Source organism: Garra rufa, chromosome 5, assembly GCF_049309525.1.
Source record: "Garra rufa chromosome 5, GarRuf1.0, whole genome shotgun sequence".
Lineage (NCBI taxonomy): Eukaryota > Metazoa > Chordata > Actinopteri > Cypriniformes > Cyprinidae > Garra > Garra rufa.
The window spans coordinates 21,949,392-21,965,980 of NC_133365.1; the positions used below are offsets into that span (position 1 = coordinate 21,949,392).

General features: G+C 37.9%; 1 protein-coding gene across 1 annotated transcript; it reads right to left on the reverse strand.

Annotated features, from left to right (window-relative positions):
- Nucleotides 1-6: 6 nt before the first annotated feature.
- Nucleotides 7-13,599, reverse strand: thbs4a (thrombospondin 4a). The gene is made up of 21 exons (XM_073839363.1): nt 13,367-13,599; nt 12,797-12,994; nt 12,473-12,720; nt 9,067-9,757; nt 8,902-8,984; nt 8,601-8,655; nt 8,311-8,471; nt 7,439-7,576; nt 7,078-7,152; nt 6,801-6,980; nt 6,555-6,659; nt 5,826-5,933; nt 5,583-5,742; nt 4,717-4,835; nt 4,102-4,154; nt 3,846-4,027; nt 3,416-3,643; nt 1,027-1,223; nt 616-788; nt 370-509; nt 7-282 (listed from the first exon to the last, which is right to left on the reverse strand). The coding sequence occupies exons 1-21, from the start codon at nt 13,443-13,445 to the stop codon at nt 242-244; spliced, it is 3,414 nt and encodes a 1,137-aa protein (XP_073695464.1). The 5' UTR covers nt 13,446-13,599; the 3' UTR covers nt 7-241.
- Between the last annotated feature and the right edge of the window lie 2,990 nt (nt 13,600-16,589).

Below are 16,589 nucleotides of genomic sequence, written 5' to 3' on the forward strand. Positions count from 1 at the left end.
CTTAAATGTATTTATCCATTTTATTCATATTAAAATCTTGAGTGTTTAGTGTAGCACACAGGCTTTGCTCTTTTTGACTGAACAGCATTTTTGGCAATGAACATTACAAAAGTAAATTCAGCATAACTATAAAACTGTATTTGTCAGTAAATGGTCCATGTTTTATTGTAAATACGAGTACACAAATCATCAGTCAGATCGCTAATAGTCCCCCCCCAGGTTTCGTCTCAGCTTGGTTTCATTAGTGATGGGATTGTGCTGTATAGTCTTCAGGGATTGTGTCTGTAAATAACAAAAAAAGTACATTAGGATACACACTGAAATGAATAAGTCTGCATTGGTCTAATGTTGTTCAAGCACCGCACTCACCGTTACAGCGGTATTTCAGGTTGGACCAGATGATGTTCTCCTGTGAGAAGCAGAACACCCCAAGACGGCCTCCTCTCATGCTGGTGTCAATAACAACTCCAGAGTCCGCAACCAATTCAGAGCCTTCATAGAACGTCACTCTGTACCGCAACAGAGAAACACCACAAACACGTGTTGCTTAAGTATACCGTTTCTCACATCCAGCTTTAGGAAAGTCTGAAATCTCCAGTATTTACAGCGTCTAACCTGATGTATCCCACTTGGGGTCTGTGCTTCAGATTCCAGCGGTAGGAGACCTTGTCCTTCCAGCCCACATTACGAGGGTCTTTCCACAGCAGACGCACCTGGTTGTTTGTATCTCCGGTGTGCCACAGTGAATTCCTCAGGAACTCGCCAGGCCCAGTTTTAGACTTGACAGCCTAGAAATGCAAATATAATGATTAATGCCTGTGTTTATGTTTTTAACTGAATAATCACATCTAATTGTGACATACTTGAAGTGCAAAATAACTATTTGGCCACATGTTTGAACATCGGTTAAGTGTTTTTGCACGCTTCAGAGTTTAGCCAAAGCCACAGAGGGCTCCGCGGAGCAGCAGTAATGATAAAAGCACACGCTGAGCATTCAGACAGTAATAGAGATGAAGAGTGCAAGACCTTAAGCTGAATGCCAGGCTCAGCCACGGCTCTAAAGGGCACGGCCTGCCAGTAAGTCTGCTCCGTCTGCTTCCACATCACCACATAGAAGCTGGAAGAGTCCTGGTAGCCAAAGATGAAGCCTGCGTAGTCGTCATCGGTTGCTGTATTCACGTGGAAGGTGCCCTCAAAGTCCACGCCACTGAATGCTGTGTATCCTGTAAGTGGCGGCAAGATTGTGTCATGTTTTGACCAGATTTTCATTCGAAACAAAAAACTGAAGCTCATGTTTCAACCATGATTTCAACAAAACTAATACAGAAATGCTGTTTACACTTTAGATTTACACTGCAAAAAATGCTTTTCTTACTTACATTTTTTGACTTGTTTCCAGCCAAAATATCTGAAAATTCTTAAATCAAGATGGATTTTCTAGACGAGTAAAAATTATTTTCTTGTTTTCAGAAAAAACGATCCAAAATTTAGGGCTGTCAAACGATTAATCGCGATTAATCGCATCCAAAATAAAAGTTTATGATGACATACTGTATGTGTGTGTACTGTGTGTATATATAATGTATGTATAAATACACACACATACATGTATATTAAAGAAAACTGTTTTAGATTTATATATTAAATATTTATAATTCTATATATAATCTAAATTAAATACAAGTATAACTATCCATACATATAAGTATTTTTTTAAGTCTATACATGTATGTGTGTGTATTTATATATACATAATAAATATACACAGTAAACACACATTTAGTATGTAAACATAAACTTTTATTTTGGATACGATTAATCGCGATTAATCGTTTGACAGCCCTACCAAAATTAAGTGATTTGTTGCTTAGAACAAGCAATATAATCTGCCTATGGGGTAAGAAAAAAAATCTTATTTTAAACAAAAAACAAGATTATTTTTCTTACCCCATTGGCAGATTATTTTGCTTGTTTCAAGCAAAAAAACACATAATTTTGACTAGTTTTTTCTGAAAACAAGAAAATAATTTTTACTCGTCTAGAAAATGCTTCTTGGTTTAAGAATTTTCAGATATTTTGGCTGGAAACAAGACAAAAAATCTAAGTAAGAAAAGCATTTTTTGCAGTGTAGTCACTCTCATGCCATCTTAGTTCAGGGTAAAATCAAATGTGAATGCAATAACATTCTATTACATTATTAAAGTTTTGGGTGTTTTTTTGTTGGCTTAGACGAGTTTTGGTGAGCTTTTGGGCTGGAAATCGTCCATCCAATCTGGCAACACTGCCCATGTTTATTTAATGAAATCATAGCCTTTTGAAGTTTAATCATCACATTAAGCCATTTCGCAATTTTTGTCTTTAAGTCCTCAAATTTAAGACATCTTGAATCATAATTAAGAGCTCAGTTGGGCGGTTTTGAATTTAATTGTGCTGGTAAACAATGTTTTGGGTGGGTGGACAAAATTTGGGCTGGTTTTCAAACTACTACATTTTAAAACAAACCTAAGTGCTCATGTACTGCACTTTTGACATTAAAAATGATGCTTGTGTTTTTTGAGGATATTGGTTATTTTTATTGATTGCTGTTTTGACATAGTGCGTGTCTCCATATTTTTTGTCATATTTGGTAAATCTCTTCTGTATTTGCCCTGATTTGATCAATTTTCTTGGGAAATTTGTCTATTTTTATTTTGTTTAGTCATTATTTCAGTTTTACTAACTATTATTTAGTTTTAAGGAGTTAAAAATGAATCAACCTTGCTTGACATGGCGATAACATTCTATCACATTATTCAAGTATTGGGAGTTTTTTTTTTTTTTTGGGCTTGAAATCGTCCATCCAATCTGGCAACACTACTCATGTTTATTTAATGAAATCATAGCCTTTTAGAGTTTATTCATCACATTAAGCCATACCACAATGCTTGTTTTTCTGTCCCCAAATTTAAGACCTTTTGAAATCATATTTAAGACCTTCTTGTACTGTTTATGCCTTTTAAAGGCCTTAAATTTAAGACTATTTAAGGACCCACAGAAAAATACTAATATTTTACACACAATTTGCTTCAGAAGACATTAATTCATCCACTGTGGTCGTATAGATTACCACTGTTTTAGTTTTGTGTGGTTTTTGAAGCATCAACTTTGAGGGTCCCATCCACTTGAATTATGTTGTTTTTTATGTACATTTGTGTTTTAGTGGGCAAGAAGAAGAAAGCAAGTCATATATATCTAGTACAACATGAGGGTCAAGAATTCATGAGAGAATTTTCATTTCTTTAAAAGAAAACGACATAACTACTTAAAAGACTAGTTAAGACCAGTATGAATTTCCAGGCTGGTTTATACTGGATTGGTGCTGTTTTAGCTAGTCTGGAGATTATTTGAATGTTTTGGGACAAATAAACATACTCACCAACAGCAAGTCCTGGGTCACTGTTCATGGTTTGGACGATCTCCATTCCCTGATTGAGAACAACCCAGTTAGGGTCAATCTGAGCCTCTCCCTCTGGATCCAGAACCACGGTCTGATAGGCTCTGAAGTCGGTCAGAGTGATCTCTGCGTTCTCAGGGCAGGTGTCGATTGTGTCTATCACATGATCTTTATCAAAGTCTCCAGTGCAGGCATCACCCACCCCATCATCTGAAGAAGAGCAAAAACAAGACATTTAGCTGATATCTCTTTTCATCAGTGGTCTGACTTTTCTTGGAGTCCACTATAGGTTTGTAAATCACATTTTGGAACAATATTTGGACACTTGAAAACACACGTATTTACATTTTTAAAAATGTAAACGAAAACATCTATCTAACTTATCCTACTAAGCAAATGCTGTTGTGCGTACTGTTTTCATCAGATTGGTCTCGGTTTTTCACCAGTCTGCAATTATCTTCTTCATCCAAGATGCCATCATTATCGTCATCATCATCACACTCATCTCCGATCCCGTCCTTATCAGTGTCCAACTGTGAACTGTTAATGTCGTTGGGGCAGTTGTCTTTGGAGTTCTGGTGACCATCCCCATCACTGGAATAAAAAATGCAAGTTATAAACTTGTTTTATATTGGCCGTCAAAGAGAAAGGTAAAAATCGGACTCTACCTGTCGATGTTTGTGTCACAAGGGTCTCCAACAAGGTCATTGTCAATATCAGACTGATTGAAATAAAAGAGAACACAGGTTAAAAATACTAACATTGAAAATAACAGATTTAACGTACAAAATACACATTTTAATAACCACATTATTTTAATGCATTGCATTGAAGAATAAGGTGAATAGCTTCCTTTGTTTGTATTTGCGCCAGTAGGTGGCAGCGAGTGACTGTTTTGTGATTGAATCTTTAATTGCTGACAATGCTATGTATATTACCTTATATATTCTCAGAATCAAAGCAATCATGTTGTTTTGTGAATATCAGCAGGCAATCACCGGCTGATATTTGGAAAAACAGTACTCTTGGAACATGGATAACTACTAATTTTGAGATACAATGCCTAAATAATTTGACTCCCTTTTCAAGATTGTTGATTCAATGATTTTTAAAAACAAAAGTCTAGCGCTAAAAGTATCCATTTTTAATTAGGTTTGAAGTTGGCATGAAACTAGATCTAAAGATGGGGAAACATCCACAAATAAATATCAAATAGCGATCAATACATATGCGATATTAAAATACACAGAATAGAAACAAGCAGTAATAAAGCTGCTTGGCACCTGGTTGGGGTTTGGCATGTCAGGGCAGCTGTCGCATGCATCACCAACACCATCCTTATCTTTGTCCCTCTGGTCAGTGTTGGGAACCAATGGACAGTTATCCAGGATGTTCTTCAAACCTATCAGAAGCAGAGAATGTACATGGATGCATTCAGTGATTCAGAGTATAAAACAAAGCAGCACCAGTGAATGAAAGTGTCATACAGAGGTGTACTGTCTAAAATGTCACTGAATGGAGCAAACTCCATCAGGAGAATGCACTGCGGTGTGTTATAGAGTATACAGTGATGTCTTTGTGTGCGGTTTGTTGGGTTATGTCACAAGATGGCGGTGTTTCGGAAAGACTTCTGTGGAATAGTTTCCACGCATCAGCAGCTCTTGGCTCTGGTTCTCGGGGGGAAATGTGGTTGCTCAAAGGAGACATGACCAAGCTCTAAAGTATCAAGTCAAGTGTCTGGATTTCTGCCTTGATGAACAGACCGTAAATGTCAGGCGCTGCCTGGTCTCGATTTTACACTTTTCAGACTGGAACAAATAATTGTCCATTTGAAAGAAAATGATCAGTGTGGTGCCGTAGACGCTGTTAATATCCCAACAGGTCACTTCAGTTTTACATGACCCGTGCAGGCTAAGGAGCGCTTTAATTTGAGCTTTAAAAACACACAAGCTTCTGTTTTTCCTCATAAAAATGACCTAAGCACAGGAAAATCCCGATTTAACACAGGCCCGAAGGGTGAAAAGGATATTTAAAACATAACACCCCATTTCTGCAGCTAAATAAGCCGGATGGCAGACGAAACATTAGCAGAGATCGGAAAATTGTGAGCAAAAGTACGGACAAGTCGATCTTTGGCAAAATAAGTTACCATCTCCGTCTATGTCATCATCACAGGCATCTCCCATTCCGTCCTTGTCTGTGTCCCGCTGGTCTGGGTTCTCCGCATTTTTGCAATTATCGCAAGCATCGCCGTGGAGATCTTTATCACTGTTCCTCTGGTCTATGTTAGGGACCAACCAACAGTTGTCCTGTAGGAATACAGTCACGCAAGCACTGTCACTGAAGAGAGCATTTGGGTTTAAGGAAACCATGATCTAATGATGATCTGTACCTGTTCATTCACGATGCCATCACTGTCTGCATCCTCATCACAGGCATCTCCCTTCCCATCTCTGTCTGCATCCTCTTGACCAGAGTTTGGAACAAATACGCAGTTATCCTGAAAACATAAAGTAAGATCAATTGGTATCTTTCTGATCATTTACTCACCCCCATGTCATCCAAGATGTTCATGTCTTTCTTTATTCAGTTGAAAAGAAATGAAGGTTTTTGAGGAAAACATTCCAGGATATTTCTCTATATAGTGGACTCTGAGTTGAAGGTCCAAATTGCAGTTTCAGTGCAGCTTCAAAAAGGCTCTACACAATTCCAGCCTAACAATAAGGATAACGATTGGTCATCAAAAAAAAAAAAGTACAAATTTATTTACTTTTTTAACCACAGATGTCTGTTATTTCTTCAACTCCATCTCATTTTCTCCTTCAACTTCAAAATCGTCTGACATGGTTGTTGAATTTCTTTGCACGTTTGCTTCATTTTAGAAAATGACCAATTGATTGGCTATATAAGACCCTTATTCCTTGGCTGGAATCATGTAGAGCCCTTTGAAGCTGCAGTTTGGGCCTTTAACCCGTTGGCCACCATTGAAGTCCACCATATGGAGAAAAATCTGGAAAGTTTTCCTCAAAAACCTTAATTTCTTTGCAACTGAAGAAAGAAATACATCTTGTGAACTAATACTTTAAAATTGTACAGAAATAACATTTCACACGAAAATCACCTTCTTGCAGTTTCCATCTCTGCACTTAAGGCCATTATCTGGATAGGCGTCAATGTCTGTGTCCTTTCCACAGACGTAGCCGTTTCCTGCCCAGCCAACCCGACACTAAAAGCAAAAGGATATTGAAAGATGTCAGCCGTGTCCTGGCTCAAAAGCATGGCATAGGACCAGCACAAACTGTAACATGATATCCCTTCATGTTTTCTCAAATAAACAAAACATCTGTCTAAATGGTTGATGTCTTACCACGCAGCTGACGCTCCCGCCTCTCTCCACAATACACTCTGCATTGATGTCACAGGGATTTGGCTTGCCGTTCCCACACGTCCTATCAGATAGAGAAGCAGGTCTAATGCTGGCCTTTTTGCAGCCGCTGGTCTGGTCACCCGTGAATCCAGTCTTGCAGATCCCACAGTGAAAGGCACCCTAGAAAAAAGCAAGTTTTATATACAGTATGAACTATATTTACTGTATCCTTTCACTATTATGAAAGGATTATTATCTAGGATAGTTGTAATCTTACCACTGTGTTATGACAGTAAGAATTGGGTGTGCAGCCACCGTTATCCACCTGGCACTCATCAACGTCATTACACATCTGATTAAAAAAAAGATAAATATGGTGTTTATCACAGTATGGTACTAAAATCACAAACAATGCCATTTTTAACCATGTGTTTTATGGTAATACTATGCTTTTTTTAAAAGGATTTTAAACACACATACACTCCCAGTCAAAAGTTTTTGAACAGTAAGACATTTAATGTTTTTTTAAAGAAGTTTCAAATCTTACTGTTCAAAAACTTTTGACTGGTAGTGAATTTATGTGTTACAAAATTAATTTTTAATATTTCATTTAATTAAGCATTGTCCCAAAAACGTACTTGTTTGTGTGTCTGAGCATAGTCAATGCCAACACCCTGGATCTCTGGGCCAGTGTAGCCTCGTGGACACTTCTCACATCTGAATCCTGGTGCAGTGTTAATACACCGTACACCAGAGAAACATGGGTTTAACTGGCACTAAAATTAAACAGTTAGGGTTAGCTGGATTTATGATGTTGAACAAACAATGCACTGTAGTAAATTGACGACTGAGTCACAACTGCACAGCGAACTGTGAAAAGTTCTATAAAAACCACAGGAAAATTACCTTGAATTAAACAATAATTAGTCTAATAAGACACCTAATGAAACAAGATGAAGTGTTAAGAAATCATTACGTGTTCCTAATTGAGTTTTATTGTTCATCAGTTAGGTAGCACGCAATGTGTTTACTTAACAGTCTGAGCTATTGAGATACTGCAGTGAGTAATGGAAAAAATTAAGTTAAACAAGTTTTCTTGTTCAACTATGAGAGAAGTAAACAGGAAGTAAGTGGACAGATGAACAAAACAAACAGCAAAACTTGATACAAACCACAGAAAGATATAAAGAACAGTATATGTATGGTAATGAGGTTAGGTTGTTTATATTCTGGCTTGTGTCCAGCTCACTTTTCAAGCCATTTTTTCTCAGTGTGCAAGACTTCCGGTTCATTAAAAGAATAACAGACCGTTTGCACTGCAAGCCACTGTGTTCATAATTAAGATAATACATTCAAATAATATGGTAAGACACACCAGTTTGCAATATCAAGCAGCAAAACGAGCTGTTTCATACAGTTAAAAAGAGCTGGACGTGGATGAGACCAGAAGCCTCGCACATAAAATGTACAAATGGCTGCAAATGGCTTAAAACAGCATCTTAAGTCTAACCTCATCTACGTCATCGCAATGGACTCCATCTCCAGTGTAGCCCTCAGGACAGGGTGCACATTCCACACCTCCAGCGGTTTCGATACACATGTCCAGCTTAAAACAGACCCCTGGTCGGCACTTGGACTTCTTTTTATCCTGCAGTCCTGCTTTGTTCCGTCCTACAGCATTGAAATGTTGACAGAACACTTGAGTTCACCTGTCTGACACCTTCAACATCCTCATTATAAGCCTCACAGACATGATTTGCACAAAAAAGCTGTTACGTAACTTTTCAACAAGAATCTTACCATCGCATGGAACACAATCCAAGATGGTCTTTTTCAGGTCAGCGGTTTCTTTGGTCTGTTATGAAAACAGATTGTTATTAGTTGAAGTGCTGAAGAAACTATAGGGACAGTTCAACCAAAAATGAAAAGTCTTGGTTTATTTATTCTCATGACAGACCTGAATGTCTTTTGTGGAACATTTCCAAGAAATTTTATATGAATTTTTATATATGAAAAACAACACATTTGTGTCCATAGTCTTCTTGTGTTTTTGGTGAACTATCCCTTTAAGGAGCTATTTTCCCACTCAATTTTAAGTTACCTGCTGGTCGACCTTCTGTTTTAAATCTTGTATCATTCGCATGAGCTCGAACATTGGGCCAGCTTCCATTTTTGCAGATGTTCCTGCAAAAATGTAACATAATTATATTTTCTGTACTAGAGGAAAACAAATAAGACACAGACAGCAGATAAAAAACAGCCTTACCTAGTAGTTGCAGTGTTTCAACCTCCTCACTGTGTTGCCTGTGCTCCCTCTGCTCCTGGCCGGCCCTGTAATCTCTTTGCTGCTCCACGCCTGCTCTGGGCTCCCTTTGCTGCTCCTGTCCGGCCCTGTAATCTCTTTGTTGCTCCACGCCTGCTCTGTGCTCCCTTTGCTCCTGGCCGGCCCTGTAATCTCTTTGCTGCTCCACGCCTGCTCTGTGCTCCCTTTGCTCCTGGCCGGCCCTGTAATCTCTTTGCTGCTCCACACCAGCTCTGTGCTCCCTTTGCTGCTCCTGGCCGGCCCTGTAATCTCTTTGCTGCTCCACACCAGCTCTGTGCTCCCTTTGCTGCTCCTGGCCGGCCCTGTAATCTCTTTGCTGCTCCACACCAGCTCTGTGCTCCCTTTGCTGCTCCTGGCCGGCCCTGTAATCTCTTTGCTGCTCCACACCAGCTCTGTGCTCCCTTTGCTGCTCCTGGCCGGCCCTGTAATCTCTTTGCTGCTCCACACCAGCTCTGTGCTCCCTTTGCTGCTCCTGGCCGGCTCTGTAATCCCTTTGCTGCTCCACGCCTGCCCTGTGCTCCCTTTGCTCCTGTCCGGCCCTGTGCTCCCTTTGCCCCGCTGCATTACAGTCCTGAAGCTCTACCACATTATCAATAGACTCATCAAGCACAAGTCTGAGGTCTGACAGCTTATCCTGTAACACAGATACATATTCATAAATTGTAAAAAAAAAATATTTTACATAAAAACACTGTTAAAATGCTACAGTAAAACATGTTAATCGATTCTTAGTTCTTAGCAATGCTTATTACTATTAAAAAATTAAGTTTTGATATATTTATGGTAGGAAATTTACAAAATATCTTCATGGAACATGATCTTTACTTACTTAACTTTTCTACGGTGGCCGAGAGAGGCCAACGCGCTGCAAACAAGAAAACACATGCAAACAGAAAAAAACGACAACAAATTAAGAAAACATCTTCATCAGTTTGACAACACAGGCGCTGCAAATCCTCGCAACGCAAACACAAATACGGAAACGCGCTGCAAATTCTCACAACACAACCAAACTCAGAAACGCGCTGCGAACACACGAGGGCGCTGCAAACTAACAAACGCGCTGCATATAGCACGGTCCACAACGGAAATGTTTCAGGGGGACCTCAAAAAGTGACGAACTCATCTGGGACCTGATTATTTATATCACTATATTACCTGATTATTTATATCACTATCACCTTTAAGTGATACTATACTATCACTAAAAGGTGATAATTCACTGATAACACCTCTGCTCTGACCAACAGCCACTGAAAAAATAATCTGGTCCCAGATGGGTTCGTCACTTTTTTAGGTCCCCCTGAAACATTTCCGTTGTGGTCCGTGTTATATGCAGCGCGTTCGTGTGTTCGCAGCGCGTTTCTGAGTTTGGTTGTGTTGTGAGAATTTGCAGCGCGTTTCCGTATTTGTGTTTGCGTTGCGAGGATTTGCAGCGCCTGTGTTGTCAAACTGATGAAGATGTTTTCTTAATTTGTTGTCGTTTTTTTCTGTTTGCATGTGTTTTCTTGTTTGCAGCGCGTTGGCCTCTCTCGGCCACCGTACTTTTCGGCATAAAAGAAATTTTTTAATTTTGAATCATGCAATGCATTTTTGGCTATTGCTACAAATATACCTGTGCTGTTTAAGACTTGTTTTGTGGTCCAGGATCACAAATATGACCTTAAAACCGCCAGTAGGTGGCAGCAAGTCCTTGTTTTAAAAAATGATTCACTGAATCATTTAGTCAAACGATTCGTTCAAAACAACCGATTCAAATAGAAACGAAGCAAGTGACTGTCTTATGAATGGATTGTTGAATCACTGGCTCACTTGATTCGTTTAAAAAACAGATTCACTGTTAGGGCTGGAACACCAAAATGATCCTTTGCTCTGTTGCATAAAATTAATAACACATTTAGGATCGTGCACACATGCTGATATTCAGGAAAGCACTTTTGCCTCCCTGTTGAAAAAAACAGCATATGTTGGTTAGGTAGGTTTTGACGCTGGTATGCTGGTTTAAGCTGGTCCTTGACCAACTAAGGACCAGCATAAACCAGCTAAGGACCAGCATTAACCAGCTAAGGACCAGCATAAACCAGCTAAGGACCAGCATAAACCAGCTAAGGACCAGCATTAACCAGCTAAGGACCAGCATAAACCAGCTAAGGACCAGCATTAACCAGCTAAGGACCAGCATTAACCAGCTAAGGACCAGCATAAACCAGCTAAGGACCAGCATAAACCAGCTAAAACCAGCATCCCAGCATCAAAACCTTTTGACTTCATCAAACAGTGAATGCTTTTAAACTCTCAAGATGTGTTTTTGTTTTTTTGTTTTTTAAGTCATTGTCAGTTCTCAGTATTGTCTCTCTCTGTTCCTCACTGTCACACAAATTCAGCACAGTTTCACCGTGCATCATCAATCGGCCTTATTGGCGGCACTGAACATAAACAATGCCATTTAACTAAACAAAACTTGCATATTTTGCTGATTATTCCTGCTGACAATGGTCTATTATAGTCATGTTTTGGGCTGTACTAACTAAAAACATTTGGAGTACTAGACTGCAAAAAGTTATAACAAATCAATTAGAGAGCAAAAAACTGTCTGAGGAACAAACGGCATTTGTGGTTAGCCAAACTAATCAAAGATTTCCAGGGCAAGAATCTTGACAACATTCGTGTTTATTCTTATCATTTCCGGTCAGGTAGGTGAAATATTAGGCTAATATCTTAATTAATACTGCTTGTATTTATCTTTAACACCTATTAACTTTAGTCTGTCATTCTCTATATGATTTAGCAGCTTCCAGACATTTTGTCCAGGTTTAGACAGCATAAATTAGCAGAACAACGTATTCAGTAGTACATTAACCATCCAATCCATGCTGTTGTTTACATCTGAGTATCGCCAATATGGCTGTGCTTCTGGGGAACTGATCCAATCGTGACGTAAATGCAAACCCTCTATATTGTTACGTCAGGAAATGTCTTTAAACACTATCTTGTATAATGTTGTCTTGTTTTTAAAGAACGTCAAAAGAATGATCAAAACTTGTTTGCGCTTATGCGCTTTTCCTTACAGTATTGAGCTCTAATTGGCCATTTGCCGTTGTTCAACATTATAAATCTAAAGGGGATTGTGGTTTTACAGAGGGGATGCTTTTTGTCAAGTATTGGAGGTGATTTATGAACAAGCCACTTGCAATAATTCATAATGTGGCTTTTGTATTGTGTCACCTGTATATTAAGGTGATTATCAGTACATTTTAAGTTATAAGGGCAGTATTTTTACTATAGATTTAACAGGATATTTTAAACCCAACAGAACACTGATATTGTTCATTCAACCTTCTAGGTTTACCTGGGTTGAGGTGGACAGGGTCCTGAGCGAGATTCGTTTTGGCCCCGTGGGCAGTGATTTGAAGGCCTGGGGCACTTCTTGCACTCTCTCCACCAGCTTGCAGTCCACATAGAGGGTCGTGGTGGGGGCACCCCTCTGCAGCCCGCTGAAGTGGAGCAGTATGAAGTGTTGTTTACCATCTGTCAGTGGCACTTTAGTGAAGCTGGTTGTCCCGACCTTTCCATTGCTTTTCAGATATTTCAAAACGACTGTGAACAGAAAAGGTATTTAGTGTACATATTAAGCATCTACTAAGCCATTTAACATAAAGCACATCAGACCAACCTTTGTTTTGTTTTCCCTGAAGGCTGAAATCTAAATAATCGGTGTTGTCCGCAGCATTGTAGATGCGGAAGGCACGAGTCGGAGCTTTGTTCTGCACCTTCAGGCTTGCAAGGATAAAAACGTTGTTCATGTTCTTCGCCTTTATCCCTCCTTGCAGAAGGTCAGGCAAGCAATCCGGTGACACCAGTAGATCATAAACTGCAAAATTCACATTTTTGTCAACAGATTTGCTTCATGGTCTTCGATGCACTTGTGTAACACATGTTGCTGAAGTATTCGGCTACTCTTTTGTACAGGACACATTATAAAAAGCAACCGGTGAGGTCACTGCTCAGGTAATGGTCATTTCATAAAGTGTTCAGTTCCATATTTGTTTTCCAGATAAATCTGACATTTATGGAGTGACACCTGACTTGTCTAGCACAAGAAAAACAGCCCATTCCTGCTTAAAAGGAGGGCATTTCACATTTTACCAATAGAAAATGAAGGTATATACACACTTAATCGTAAAATGTATAAATAAATAATGCAAAAATGCATTATAATATATTATAAGGTTTAAGGACTTACCAATTCCTTGAGTTTTCACTGCACTGAAGAGTTGTAATATGAACTGTAAACTGAATAGGATTCTCGGCCAAGTACCCATTTTGGATTTTTTTTTATGTCACCAATCCAGTTCAAGTGTTATTCCCCTTACTCCTGTCAAAATAGTTTCTGCTCTGACCCCTGATTCAGTCTTGCTCAGTAGCAGTCAAAGCAGAACTGCTTGTTCCCCGGAGCCCAGCAGATGAACGAGAACCAGACTGGTGCTCGAGTGATTTACGCTTTTCAGATGTCTCACTATATATAAGGTGTGACCAAGCACCTCCTCCAGAAGGCTTGTGAGCTTTTACCAGCCACATATTGCTGTAAGCATGTCAAATCGAAACCTTCTAAAAGAGCTCTTTGTCAATAATTGTAAATGATGGGAGGATGTGCTTTGGTTTTTGGTCAGAACCTGTGCCAGCTGGTTAAAGGTTGCAATGAATATTCTGTTTTAAATGATCTAATTAAGCTAATGTTTACATAAGCAAACCCAAATTGTATTATTTTGTACTTATTTTTACAGTTATTATGTTCATTAACTTCACTTCAAAACTTCAGCTGAGGGTTTGTAAACAAAAATTATCATGGCTTAACAATCTGACCGCATATAACCAAACAATCTGCCAAAAAAAAAGTAAGAAGGAAAGACAGACAGTCAGAGAGACAGACAGAAACAACACATTTACAGGAATGATCTGGCGTGACATGTCCTTGCTGAACCTTGCCAGTTCGAGTGTTACGGCAGATGAGTTATGGAAAATCAATTAAACCTTCAGCTTCATATGAATGAAAGAGTTTACCACATTAACTCTACAACTCCCTGAATATTGTATCCTGCAGATGCACAAATAAAGCTGAAAACAGGTTTAATTCTTAATCGAAAAGCTAAAATGGTATTGTTTTTTGATGGCCAAAATAATCAAAAAATTGGTCAATAGCTTATTCTAAATATACTTATATACACCTACCTACATATATATATATATATATATATATATATATATTGTTATTGTTAAATATGATCAAAGAAGGCTGTAAAAATAAATCTGCATTGTTTATCTATTTAATCTTTCATTCAAAATATAAAAAACGAACTTTTTAAAGAAATTCAATTAAATTAAATTAATCATATTGTGAAATAAATATTTTTATTTAATACAAAATGGCCACAATTTTTGATACCTCTAGAAATTCTTTTGAGTAAAATATATCTGAAGTACACTACCTGTCAAAAGTCTCTTCTGCAAAGTAATACTGTAACATTTTGAAATATTTTTACTATTTGAAATAGCTGATTTCTATCTGAATATATTTAAAATGTAATTTATTCCTGTGATTTCAAAGAAGATTTTTAGCATCATTGCTCCAGTCAGAAATCATTCTTATATTCAGATTTGCGGCTCAAAAAACATTTGTTATTATTATTATGTTGAAAACAGCTGAGTATATTTTTTTCAGGTTTCTTTAATGAATAGAAAGTTCAGAAAACAGCATTCATCTGAAACAGAACTCTTTTGTAACATTATAAATGTCTTTATCATCACTTTTGATCAACTTAAAGCATCTTTGTTAAATAAACAAGGATGCTTTAATGCTGATCTTTGGATCTCTCTATTTATCAAGGAAAGCTGAAAAATGTACTCAACTGTTTTAAATATTGCTAAAAATAATTTTAAAAAAATTCTTGAACAGCAAATCATCATATTAGAACAATTTCTGAATGATCACGTGACACTGAAGACTGGAGTAATGATGCTGAAAATGTAGCTTTGATCACAGGAATAAATTACATTTTAAAATATATTCAAAAAGAAAACAGTTTTTTAAATAGTAAAAATATTTCAGAATTTTACTGTTTTGCTGTATTTTGAATGAAATAAATGCAGACTTGGGAAGCAGAAGAGACTTATTATATAAAACTTAACAAATCTAACTGTTCAAAAACTTTTTACCAATAGTGTATATTCCCATTCATATTTGCATTTTTTAGCACACCAGGGTGACCAGGAACACGAAATTATCCAGCCATGGCTTCCTGTTTCACAGGAATATTAATATTAGGGAAGATAAAGGTCAAATTCTCTTAATCATCCATCATAATGAGTAGTTCTGATGTGCAGAACAAGATTGTTGAGCTTCACAAAATAGAAAGTCTACGTAAGAAAAGAGCTAAAGCACTGAAAATCCCTACAACATCAGGGCAATTTAAGAATTAGCAATCAACAGAAAGTATTACAAATGTGCCTGGAAGAGGACGTGTGTTTATATTGCCTTAATGCAATGTGAGGAGGATAGTCTGAGTGGCCAAAGACTCTCCAAGGATCACAGCTGGAGAATTGCAGAAAATAGCTGAGTCTTGGGTTCAGAAAGCCTCAAATTTAAGAAAACAAATTTATCAAACAGCACCTATCCCCACATGTAACTTAGGAGGGTTTCCCAAGAAGAAAACACTCTCATCCAAAAAAAAAAAAAAAAAACCTCTAGCATATTCATTTGCTAGACACAAATGGATCTTTAAACAGGACAGGCTTCTATGGTCAGATAAAAGTAAAAAAGAGCTTTTTAGCAGTAAACACTCAAGAATAAAAAAGTAGATCATGTGTACAATGATATATACTACTGTATCTTTAATGAGCTTTTTAGCAGTAAACACTCAAGAATAAAAAAGTAGATCATGTGTACAATGATATATACTACTGTATCTTTAATGTCATTGACCTATTTTTCTGCCTGAGGTCCTTGATATCTTGTTCAGATGCATGGCATCATGGATTCTATCAAATACCAGCAGATAACAAATCAAAACCTGACTGCCTCTGTTACAAATCTTATAACAGGCCATGGTTGGATCTTCCAACAGGACAGTGATCCACAAACAAACATCAATATTACCACAAAAATGTGTTCCTGAGCACAAAACCAAGCTTCTGCCATAGACACCCCAGTTCCCTGACCTGAACCCGTATAGAAAATGAGTGAAAATGAAATGAAGAGGAGAAGCACCAACATGGACCTGAAAATCCGAAGGGTTTGGAGTGATTCTGGATGAAGGAATGGTTTCTGATCACTTGTCAGATGTTCTACTTACTCTTCAGGCAGTATAGGTGAAGACTCAGAGCTGTTATCATGGCAAAATGATGTTGCAAAAAGTATTGAATAAAGGGTGTGAATAAATTTGGCCAATGTGTATTCGAGAAAAACATAT